Below are 12,573 nucleotides of genomic sequence, written 5' to 3' on the forward strand. Positions count from 1 at the left end.
TTATGAAAGTTGATATAAGAGTACATCTTAGGGCTTCCCTGGTGGCGCAGTGGTTGAGAGTCAGCCTGCCGATGCAGGGGACGCGGGTTTGTGCCCCGGTCCGGGAAGATCCCACATGCCGCGGAGTGGCTAGGCCCGTGAGCCATGGTCGCTGAGCCTGCGCGTCCAGAGCCTGTGCTCCGCAACGGGAGAGGCCACAACAGTGAGAGGCCCACGTATCGCAAAAAAAAAGAGTACATCTTAAAAGTTTCCCTCTCAAAAGAAAAGAAAAAAATGTAACTATGTATGGTGATGGATGTTAACTAGACTTACTGGAGTGAGCATTTCACAATATATACAAATATCAAGTCATTATGTTGTACACCTGAAACAAACAATGTGATATGTCAATTATATCTCAATTAAAAAAAAAGAATCAAGACTAGACTGTCTGGATCACAGAGAGCATGCTAAAAACAGACGTGAGGGCTTCCCTGGTGGCGCAGTGGTTGAGTCCGCCTGCCGATGCAGGGGACACGGGTTCGTGCCCCGGTCCGGGAAGATCCCACATGCCGCGGAGCGGCTGGGCCCGTGAGCCATGGCCGCTGAGCCTGTGCGTCCGGAGCCTGTGCTCCGCAGTGGGAGAGGCCACAACACTGAGAGGCCCACGTACCGCAAAAAAAAAAACAGACGTGAGGTGGAGCAGCTGAGGCAGGAAGGAAGTGGGCTGGGGAGCATGTGGTAGGCCTGTTAAGTCACTTGATTTCATTCTAAGCATAACTGGAGGTGAACTGGTCAGACTCATGTTTCAGGAAGAACACTTTGTCAACAGGACATACTGTTGTGAGGCAAGAGTCAAAGAAGGGAAACCAGTCAGGAAGCTAATGCAGGAATCTGATTTCGTGTTATAGAAAATCTTATTCCACACTCATGTGTATAAAATTGATGACTAATAAGGACCTGCTGTATAAAAAAATTAATTAAATAAAATTCAAAATTTTAAATAAATAAATAAATAAAAGAGTAAAAAAAAAGGAAAATCTTACTGCTGCCTCAAAATTCACAGTTAATTTAGCAACATAGTACTATTTATAAATTCAGTCTTATAAGATTTCCAACACTTATAAAGAATTTTGTTCTGCTGGTAACAAACATAATTTGTTTTTCTTGATATTATTTAACAGTCTCTTCTTTTTTCAAAACTGTTTACCTTGTAATATGAAAAATCAGCTTTCAGTTGGTTGCTACAACCTGAAGTCATCTTCCTATCACCTAGGAGGTTAAAGGATCTAACTTCCTTAGCAAAAAATATGTTTAAAAAATTTTAGGGACTTCCCTAAAGTGGCACGGTGGTTAAGAATCTGCCTGCCAATGCAGGGGACAAGGGTTCTAGCCCTGGTCTGGGAAGATCCCACATGCTGTGGAACTAAGCCTGTGAGCCACAACTACTGAGCCCGCAAGCCACGACTACTGAAGCCTGCACGCCTAGAGCCTGTGCTCCGCAACAAGAGAAGCCACTGCAATGAGAAGCCCGTGCACCGCAATGAAGAGTAGCCCCCCTTCACCGCAACTAGAAAAAGCCCATGTGCGGAAATGAAGTCCCAGTGCAGTCAAAATATAAATAAAGAAAATTAAAAAAAATTAATATTAGTGAGGCTTCAGACATACTTTCTCTGTGGGATTATTTATTTACTTAATTTTAATCATATTCAATGAATAAAATCTAGTACTAAATCAATCGATATCTACCAGTTCCATTCCCCAAAAGCATCTCCTTACATTTATATTTTTTATATGCTTTGCAAAGGAAAATCATAGAAACACCCTCAAAAAGAAGTTAATAAAGAAAAAACACATATAATTTTAAAATTACAAGTAAAATTTCCATTTGAAATTTTACAAACAAAATCTGTCAACCTGGTGAGAGTTACTCCTTTTAAGGAAAAAAGTCAGAACATCTGGATTTTGTTGTTTATTAATTTCCCTTACATTCAAGTTTCTGATATTTTTCTACAACTGAAAATTAACAACAATTTCAAAATCTAATTGAGAATTTTGTAGAGCAAATATCATTGCAATATTGTTGGTGCAGGAGCTAAGAAAGAGGAGGAAGAGGAGGTGAAGAAAGAGAACAGTGTAGTGAGAGGAGAGGAGAGCTTTTAGATAGCAGATCTAAAATTTGAAGCCAAGATGCAATGAATTAATGACAAGTTCAATTCCATCAAGCTTAAATAAATTCTAACCTACCATTTCGGCCATTTTGTTTTAGAGTATTTGCAGAGAGCTGGATAGTGCTTCCATGACCCATGTTTTCTGGAAACTTTAGGTCTTCTAAGTTTCCTTCAGTGCTCAGCCTTGCAACCTCCAATTCTATTAATGGCAAAGACATAATCAGTGGTCGTTGAGAAACATGACAAATTTAAGATAATCTAATTATTGAAATATTTCTGAAATCAAAACACTGGAATTAATGTTCTGTCTGCCATACTTTATAGTACTTCAGTCTTCTATTTAGAAGTTGTTTTAGTGTTTTAATTTTTTCAAAATAAAGCAGATAAAAGCTATTAAAATCAGGTAGATAAGAATACAAGGATAGCAATTATAAAGTCTAGACTTTAAAACTCAAGCTCAAATCCTTACAATTTGTCATTGACTATAAGTTTACTTTCAAAATGTTATCTTTATTTTATGAATTAAGTGAAAATCCTTTTATAATCTAGAGCTGTACTATTATGTCAATATTGACTTATCTTTAAATGTAATAAGTTTGAAATAGCTTTATCAAATGTTCTGAAATAAAACTGTCAGCTACATCCTTAGACACATTAAAAATAGATTTATACTCTTTATGAGCCAATAACACAATTATCAAAAATTGTTTTATCACCTTCATGTAAATGACTGGCTTTTTTATAGTTTATAATTCAGAGACATTCTTATTATAACTGAAGTGACCCATAAGGGTAAAATTTTAAATACTACTGTACATACATAGATACACACATACATAAAAACTGAAAAAAAAACCCACGGACCTCATTGTAAGTGATGTCAGGCTAATATATTCAATATTGGAATGTCCTTAGGAGGATACATACATGATTATGAGGAAACTTCTAAGCTAATGATAGGTGATACCCTCCTAATTATAGAAAAAGGATAACTTATCTCCACTGAAATAAAGTATCACTCATGATATCTGGTCCGCTATCGATGATACTTTTTTCTTTTCTCTCTTCTGCTGAAGAAGATGATAGCTTTTTCTTGTCCCTCTCTGGCCCTTCTGTAGAACAAAGGCCACTTACGAATATTATCTGTGTTCTCCCTGACGATGTCAGTCTTCAAAAGGTTATCAGCCAGCACAAAAGCACTTTCCTCCACAGTGTCAAGCAACATGGTGGCTGCACGTAGTTGATCACTTGTAGTCAGGTCTCTCCAGGCATTCAAGGCTTGTGGCTGGAGGAGGTTGTTAACTGTCTCGACCATTGCCTACGAAAGGATGAACAGAATGACTGAGGTCTCTAGTGAACCCGCAGGGCTGTCAGAAATCCAGGCATACATGTTGCCCAGCAAGTAAGGATCAGTGGTGTGCATGAGTTCAGTATTGTCCCAGCCTCCCCTGTGACATGCTGCAGTGGAAGCATTCATTATTTTGCTCTGTAAGACCCTAGCTGAGATTTTGCAAGGCAACAGGAAAAGCTGCTTTTGTTCTGAAGGACAACAAATAGATCCATGGTTGCTTCTTAAAATCAATAGCAAAGGCTTCAATAAGACTATAATTACATAGTTAAATTATTTGGTTGGTGAACTGTTGGCAAGTAATTTAAACTAATACTTTTATCACATCACCACAAAAAAAATGATTTTCTCTATACATCACCATAAAACTAGATGCTAAACATAACAGAAATCAAAAGGATGACTATAGACAGGACAATACAAGAATCTGTCGCCTATAGGTTGAAGGACTTTGAGCAAACCAATTTTTTTTCTTAGTCAGCTAGTAAAATGTCAGGATAGGGAAAATATCAAAGCATACATACTCCCAGGGGCTTTGGATGTGTTATGTGTGGAGAGAAACCTTCGTGCTGTTTATTACTAGGAAGGGGAATAAACAGTTGGAACTTGCTACCTATGGCCCTCAGGTGTTTTTCCTTAAAAAAAAAAACAGCAGTAGGTACACTCACACATAGAGATAAGGCACCACGTTTCTCTTTGCTTCATCCAAAAGAATCATCTTTCTAGTTACAATTTATATATTTCCTGTGGTTAGCTCAATACTCCAGGTTACAAGAAAAGACAGTTCTTCCAATAAGGTCTTCTTAAGGTTTCACTCAAACATAGAGAATTGCAAAACAGAAAAATACAACACCGGCAGTTTGAAAGTGATCATCCTTGAACCTGTTGATTATCAAATACTCATCTAATCTGGAAATGAAGTTGAATAAACAGCCAACACAGGCAATTTCCAGGCAGCACATAGGTGTTTAGAAACAGGACTCACATTATTGACACTGTTGGCAGAGGGACAGGGAAAGACTGGAGAAATATCCATTACAGCTGCAGTGTTTTCTTCTGGCTGGTGTTTTTATAGTAACTAAGTAACAACTGTTAGAAATTCAGCTTCATAATGAAACACCTTGGCTGCCAATTAACACCAGCTTCAAAAACTAATTTGCCTTTTGATAAAAATTGTTTTTCTTGATATTTTTCCCAGCTATTCCAAGTTCTGGCCAAAAATCATCATCACTGGACTTTTATGTAAAATAGTTCTACTTGCAACTTGAGTATTTTGCATCATTTAAAAAAAAACCTCTCGAGTTTAATGACTGGTTATTTTCACATAGTATGCTTAGCTCTGTCACTTGTTCTGGGTTTAAAGCATGACCTAGAAGCCAGACAAAAGCATTTCTGGATCACAACAATCTGATCTGCTTTTCAGGAAGTTTTCTATGGGGTGATGCCAACAGGATATGCCAAAAAAAGGAGGTGCCAGATAGAAATCAAACAAAAAGAAGTTTAGGTATTTTCTGACGCCAAACAGAGGACACTGACCTCTTGAGTGTAAGGAAGTATTCTTTCTGGGATTAGATGATCCTCTGAATTCATTAGAAATGCTCTGAAAATCTCATATGAAACAGAAATTATGCCTGTGCTTTATGGAGCAGCCATTTTAATGTTAGTGAATAATCTTACATTGATTAATTTAAACCTTACCTCAGGGAAAAATTTTTGGGAATAATGCAATGTTTCTGTTCTGCTCTTTATTGCTTTTAATGTTTTAAATTTTAAAAAGGCAAAAGGAGGAAAGAAAGAAAAGAAAAAAGAAAAAGAAGCAACTATGGTCAACTCTGGGAATGTTCTAAATAGAAAACTGTTTACAACAGACTGCTTTAGCTAAAATACTGTCTTTAAATTGACAGCAAATAAATCAAACACACCCCATTATCTTAGTTTTGCAACTGAAAATGTATAAGGTGCAATATTTTTTCATAGTTATACATTTTGTATACATTTCAACAACTGCATCTTCCCAAATAAAATATAGTCTTTAGAGAAGTTTTCTATTAAAGGCCAAAGGATTTCCAAGTTCATCGCAGAAACGACAGACTTAAAATATGGCCCTAAATCCTGGGTGGGTTAAGACACAAATCTAATATTTATTTATTCTTAAAACAGCACCTGTTATGATTGCCCAAGTATAACTGAAAGGAAATGTCAACACAAGAATTGAGAGAGAGAATTCTCTAGTGCTAAAATCAGTGTAGGATTTGGAACTACACCTGCTGAGTTTGTAACTGGATGCTGCCACTTTACTAGTTGTGTGCTGTTGGGCAAGTTACTTCACTTCTCTGTATTCACCTGTAAATTGGAGATGATAATATAATCATTTCATATGGTTGCCTGGCTCATAATAAGTGTTTAGGTACAATCTTTACTTTCATTTGATATCGAAGTCCAGTGTGGGAAGAAAAGAGGTCTTCACTGAATAAAGCACAAGTCATACCCGATAACTGCAAAATATTCACACTGAAGTGAGATCTGGAAGGAATACCTCTTCTACAATGCAATCTTCATAAACAGACCTGTCACACAACTTTACTACTAAGGAACGGGAGGAACATGTGTATTAAATAGTTCATAATGTGTGTTCCAGAGGCTTGAACTAACTGACCCGTTTTCTGCTAGTGAGACAGCACAATTAAGTCAATCTTAATAGCTTTATAATTGATACAATTTGTGTAAGCTTTCCAAAGGTTGCTGATGTGTCCCTGTTACCAATTTAATGAAGGCCAATTAAATAGGCACAACTCTTCGATGGTAAAAGAATATATTTCGTTTTCCCTATATATTTTGCATTTATATATTTACCCATAAATAATGACATCTGGCAATTAAGTTTTCCATCTTTTTTTTCTTTTTTGGTCAAACTACTTATTTCCATTGCTTTCATTAGCTCAACAACATTTCTTTAAAAAGCAGGTTGATTTTCATTGTATTTGGTTACAAAGAAATGAGCTTGACTACACTTAGAACCAAAGTTGAACAGGAAATATACAATGAATTTGATTAAAGTGAGGTGCCGTGGCATTACTTTAATGTCCAACAGCTCTCATTAATTTCTATTTTCTGCTATAATTTTTTTTCTGACCTAAAATTTACATTCTATAGTTGGACGGAAATAAGATTGGTTCTGAATATATCTTAAAAAAATTTATATTCTTACCACAATGCCTTGATCCACAAGGAAAAAACAAACAAACAAAAAACACCTAATGGTTTTGACATGTATAGACTGAAATAATCTAAATTTTGAGAAGTTAATTTAGTCAACAATATCTTTGCCAGAAGCTAAATGTTAATTCACTCCATTATCTTTTTTAAAACACTAGAAACTGAATAGGAGATGGACATTGGAAATGTACATTCTGGTTCTGCCACTAAATTTGTGTGTCTTTGAACAAATTGATGTCTTCTAACCAATCAACGTGTGAACTACAGAAGAAAATAAAACTCATCGTGTTTCAATTCGAGGGTGGTTGGGGCATTCTACTATTAGATATTACTCTCCTCATTATACAGTTTATGGACTAGACTCTAAAGTCACTTTTTTTTTTAAGTCTTTATTGAATTTGTTACAATATTGCTTCTGTTTTATGTTTTGGTTTTTTGGCCAGGAGGCATGTGGGATCTTAGCTCCCTAGCCAAGGGATCGAACCTGCTCCCCCTGCGTTAGAAGGAGAAGTCTTAACCACTGGACCACCAGGGAAGCCCCTAAAGTCACTTTTGACTTTATAAAAATCAAATATAAATTAGGAAGTGTGAAAAGTCACTTAGATTCATACCAGGATCATGTACATAACATACCCTTCTGGACATATATTTGTATTATACAATATTATTGAACCTCTTAAGCAAATTCATTTGACTAATTTTACTCAGAGCATATAATTGTAGTATGTTTGTTAAAAGATGTTATAAACTGTATAATCACATTTTATATATTTCAAAAGGGAAGATGTACTTATTTGTTATAACTACTGTGAAAAATTTTGGAGAAAAACAACTATATACCCTTCCAATAACAACTTTTGTCATTTTTCCAGGAGAATGTGCTTGTGAAATAGTCTAGGATTCCTTGGCAAGAATACATAAAAGGGAGCTTCCCTGGTGGTGCAGTGGTTGACAGTCCGCCTGCCGATGCAGGGACACGGGTTCGTGCCCCTGTTCAGGAAGATCCCACATGCCGCGGAGCAGCTGGGCCCGTGAGCCATGGCCACTGAGCCTGCGCGTCAGGAGCCTGTGCTCCGCAACGGGAGAGGCCACAATAGTGAGAGGCCCGCGTACCGCACAAAAAAAAAAAAGAAAGAAAAAGAATACATAAAAGCGTCCATGGTTGAAGTAAGTCAGAAAGAGAAAAACAAACACCGTATACTAACACATATATATGGAATCTAAAAGAACCTAGGGGCAAGACAGGAATAAAGACGCAGATGTAGAGAATGGACTTGAGGACACAGGGAGGGGGAAGGGTAAGCTGGGACGAAGTGAGAGAGTGGCATGGACACATACACACTACCAAACGTAAAATAGATAGCTAGTGGGAAGCAGCCGCATAGCACAGGGAGATCAGCTTGGCGCTTTGTGACCACCTAGAGGGGTAGGATAGGGAGGGTGGGAGGGAGGGAGACGCAAGAGGGAAGAGATATGGGGATATATGTATAGCTGATTCACTTTGTTATACAGCAGAAACTAACCACACCATTGTAAAGAAATTATACTCCAATAAAGATATTAAAAAGAAAAAAAAGGATCCATGGTGAAAAACATATCAATGGCACTTCTTACTGAGGTGAGCTGTAAATCTTAAACTAGGTAAGCAGAACCACCTGGGAAACTTAGTTACCCTTCTTCCTTTGCTTGAAACCACTAGAATAAAGATCCAAATAGAATGAATGTCTTGTGAAAAGATATACAACTATACCACCATGGTATTTTTCTGAAGACAAGCTTTTTGATCATGATCTCATTCAGGTTTTAACTCAGGTATCAACTGCTCAAAGAGGTCTTCCACTATCAGCATATCTAGGCAGAGTCTCCCACTCTTAAATCCAAGATCTGTTTTGTTTTCTTTGTATCACGTATCATTATCTAAGATATGTCAGATATTTATTTACCTACAGGACTCTCTCAGTCAAGATCTCTCACTCAAGAAAAGGCAAGCTTCATGAGGGTGGTGACTGTGTCATCTGTAAGTGCCAAAAACTCTGCCTGGAACATAATAAGTGTTCAATAACTCTTTGCTGAATGACTGCCATCCAGTGAAGATTCACACATGAGTTTTCTCCCTTTTCACACCAGCAGAAAACAAATCTCTGATTTTATAAGAGCAAAGATTATCTAAGCACAAATGAAAAAACCTATTAGCTAGCCAATGTTATCTGAATCATTATCATTTCAGAGACTCAATGTCACAACAGGCTCCGATTTTAGTACTTATTCACCTCTAACAGAATTATCCATATTTGGGTCTGGCATTCTCACTAGCTTATGATGTCCTCAGGGGATACATCATGTTCATTTGTATTTTTCCACGGTAAATTTTAGTGCCTTGAGACATTTTGGGTATTCAATAAATGCCCATTAAACAAAAATAACCTACTTTTAATATCAAATCATGAATAAAATAGGGAAACTGAAAACATCTTCGTTTAGTTCTATAACTTTTTGTTGTGTCTCCCGAGAAGTCTTCTGAGTGCTCAGATATCAGCATGGTTTGGAAGGAAGGCAGGGTGAATTACAGGGAATTAAGGAGAAAAGCAGAAGCACAGGTTATTGTAGTGAATGCAGATCACTATGCATAATGACAATATATTCTATAAAAAGCTTTCCACAATGTTTTATGTATTTATTTTGGGTTTTTTTTTGGCTGAGCCACGTGGCCTGTGGGATCTTAGTTCCCTGACCAGGGATTGAACCCATGCCCTCGCAGTGAAAGCTCAGAGTCCTAACCACTGGACCACCAGGGAATTCCCCCAAATGTTTTAAAATGTACCAAAGCTCACTTTCAATGCAACTCAATGAGGTTTTATTAAATATGTATGATATGCAAAGAACTAGGGAAGTCACTGTTGCGTGAGGTTAGGAAAAATAAGGAAAACATGGAATCTGTTCTCAATTTGCCTATACTCCAAAGCAGAAGGTAAGCACTTCATATGGGACAAAAAGTAATGAATTCTTGCTGAGGAGGATCAAGAAAAGACCCCAGAGGTGTTTGGTCTTGAGTGGGACACTAAAAGATGAATAAACTTTCTTTAACTATGATGAGGAAATTTGAAGCTAAGGAACATAACAAGCAAGTTGATGATTAAAAAAAAAAAAAAAAGAAGGTACCAAGGCAAGCTATTTGTTTGGTTTGAGGCGAGGAGCATGTATGGTGCATGGAAAGATAGTTTAAGAGATGAGTACAGTGAGAGAAATGGTAAGTAGAAGTCAGGTTTTAGAAGATCTGCAGTATGATGGAAGTTTGGTTTTTATTGTGTAGAAAATGTACAGCTGTTGAAGATATTTAAGCAAAGGAGTTATAAGCTTAGATCTTAAGTTCTTCAGTTCATTTATTATATTTTTAAGTTCTCTTGTGTTAAAATAAAGCAAAGATTTATATACATGCAGATTATCATCAGGCAGCCCATTAGAAAGTTAAGAGCAAATGTTTCCTACTAGTAGATAAATTTAAATTAATAAATTGCTGACATCCTTTTGAAAAAATGCCTAGTAACATGAAATTTTATTTTACTCTTTACTTCCACATCTTTGTTTTTTGATGTGTTCTCCTGAATGCAATATTTCTTTATCAATATATACAGTAATCATGCTGAACACTGTTATTTTCTCACTATATTGTACGTATGGTTATGTTTAAATATATTTCATGTATAAATTTCAGGATATATAGAGAAAGAGAAATAAGTCTTCAGGTCTTCTCTACTCTCATTTCTTGCTTTCTCACTATATATATGTATATATATATATATATATATATATGCACACATATATATATAGAGAGAGTTTACATTGATTTATAATTAAAAAAATAAAAACAATTTTTCTTTCATTCTTCATTTTTGACTTCTTGATATAAAGTTTGTTAGTTGAGAATAAAATAAAATAGAGTAAAAGTTTACAATCATTCCTGAATAATGCACATTGTACTCCAATTTATGTTTAGACATTGATTCGAATCGAAAATTTAAAGGTCAAATGTTAGAAGTCTTCAAAACAGTTTTAAACTTGCAGGTTTTTTATTAGAAGTCAAGATGAGTAACTGATAATTTACACATCTGATCAATAAACCTAAGGTTCTTTTTATAATCACTGTCATTTAATATTACTAAGCATATAAAAACCACTAATCTCTGAACTCCCTTTTACATTACAGTGAAGTGTTGGTATCTTCAAGTCTTAAATTAGATTGCATAACACAACTGACCTTAATATAGTAATAAGAACATTTAGTAGTAGAACAAGGTGAAACTAAAATTTCATAGAAATGACTCTGCCTCTTCAAGAAACCCCTTGTTATTTAAAAATGTATTATTTTTTAGCAAACTGTAATTGTATTATTTTTAAAATCTTATTTAGAGTTAAATGATTGAACACTGTCAAATCTATGTTGTTTTATAGGAATTAAATGGAGTTATAAACTTGACTCAAACTTTCTGCTAACTCAACATTCATTCAACAAATATTAACTAAGTACCTTCAACTGGGATACTGCAAGAAGGACAGATATTCTCCCTTCCCTCAAAGTGGTAACAATATAGTGAGACCACTAAATAAAATACGACATGACAAGCATTATAATAGTGGAAACACGGGGTTCAAGCGTTGTATTAGGCTCCATGAAGTAAAATTTCAAGCTTAAATACAACATTGACCAAACAGGCAAGGGGTAAACATGTGTTTATACATACAGAGGTGAAAGAGAACAGGCATCTCAGAGGAACTGAAAAAAAATTCCTTACAGTAGAGCAGAGTGCAAAGGGTTCACTGACAAGATTAGTAAGTGAAGGCTAGTTTTCCAAGAGGCTTGCAAACCTTGTTAAGATATTTGCAATTCTTCCAAAAGGCACCAATAAGTCACTGAAAAATTTAAGGTAGGGGAGTGATATAAAATACAATGGTTAATATTTACTGAGTGTGTTCCAGACTGTCATCTAAATGCTTTTTATGCATCAGCTCCTTTAATTTTTTTTTTTTTTTTTTTTGCGGTACGCGGGCCTCCCACTGCCGCGGCCTCTCCGGCTGCGGAGCACAGGCTCCAGACGCGCAGGCCCAGTGGTCATGGCCCACAGGCCCAGCCACTCCTCGGCATGTGGGATCCTCCCGGACCGGAGTACAAACCCGCGTCCCCTGCATCGGCAGGTGGACTCCCAACCACTGCGCCACCAGGGAAGCCCTCAGCTCCTTTAATTTTGAGAATAACCCAACAGGTAGAAGTAGTTATTATTCTCATCTTGCAGTGAGAAAATTGAGACTCAGAGAAGTTTTTTTTTTTTTCTTTCTGTCATCCTTATGCAGGGGCCACGCTAATCTTCTCTGTATCGTTCCGATTTTAGTATAATGTGCTGTCGAAGCGAGCACGAGACTCAGAGAAGTTAACTTGCTAAAGGCTAATTAGTTAACATAGGGCAGAACCAGGGTTCAAATCCATGCATTCTGGCTCTGGGAATGGAGAAAAATAGAGATTCCAAAAATATTTAAAACAATTTGTTGATTAATTTACAGTTGGAAAGGGAAATGAAGTGAAATGCACAGAATTTGGGGGTAGGCAATGAGGTGGCACTCACTTAAAATGGGAATAAAGGAAAAGGAGCAAATTTTTGATTGTTAAAAGGTAGAGGATGTAAGTACATGTTGGGGGAAAGTGTGCAAAACATGATGAATTCAGGTTTGTTTATTTTGAATGCAAAGTACTTGAATTGAATTAATTTAAAAGGTCTAGAGAAGACTTGTAGGGGAGAAAAGTAACCTTCCACTACCCTCTTAGGTTCGGTGACAAGACCTGAGAATTAAACTGATATAGAGTAACAG

General features: G+C 36.4%; 1 protein-coding gene and 1 pseudogene across 9 annotated transcripts in view; both read right to left on the bottom strand.

Annotated features, from left to right (window-relative positions):
- Positions 1–12,573, bottom strand: part of ADGRL3 (adhesion G protein-coupled receptor L3) — an 854,596-nt gene that overhangs the window by 127,662 nt on the left and 714,361 nt on the right. For all 9 annotated transcript variants that reach the window (XM_060148098.1, XM_060148094.1, XM_060148096.1 and 6 more), the window contains 2 exons: positions 3,285–3,468; positions 2,227–2,349 (listed from right to left, as the gene is read on the bottom strand). In XM_060148098.1, the coding sequence (XP_060004081.1) occupies positions 2,227–2,349; positions 3,285–3,468 (307 nt within the window). The remainder of the gene's footprint in view (positions 1–2,226; positions 2,350–3,284; positions 3,469–12,573) is intronic.
- On the bottom strand, positions 12,005–12,123 carry LOC132520158 (U6 spliceosomal RNA; annotated as a pseudogene).

Source organism: Lagenorhynchus albirostris, chromosome 4, assembly GCF_949774975.1.
Source record: "Lagenorhynchus albirostris chromosome 4, mLagAlb1.1, whole genome shotgun sequence".
NCBI lineage: Eukaryota > Metazoa > Chordata > Mammalia > Artiodactyla > Delphinidae > Lagenorhynchus > Lagenorhynchus albirostris.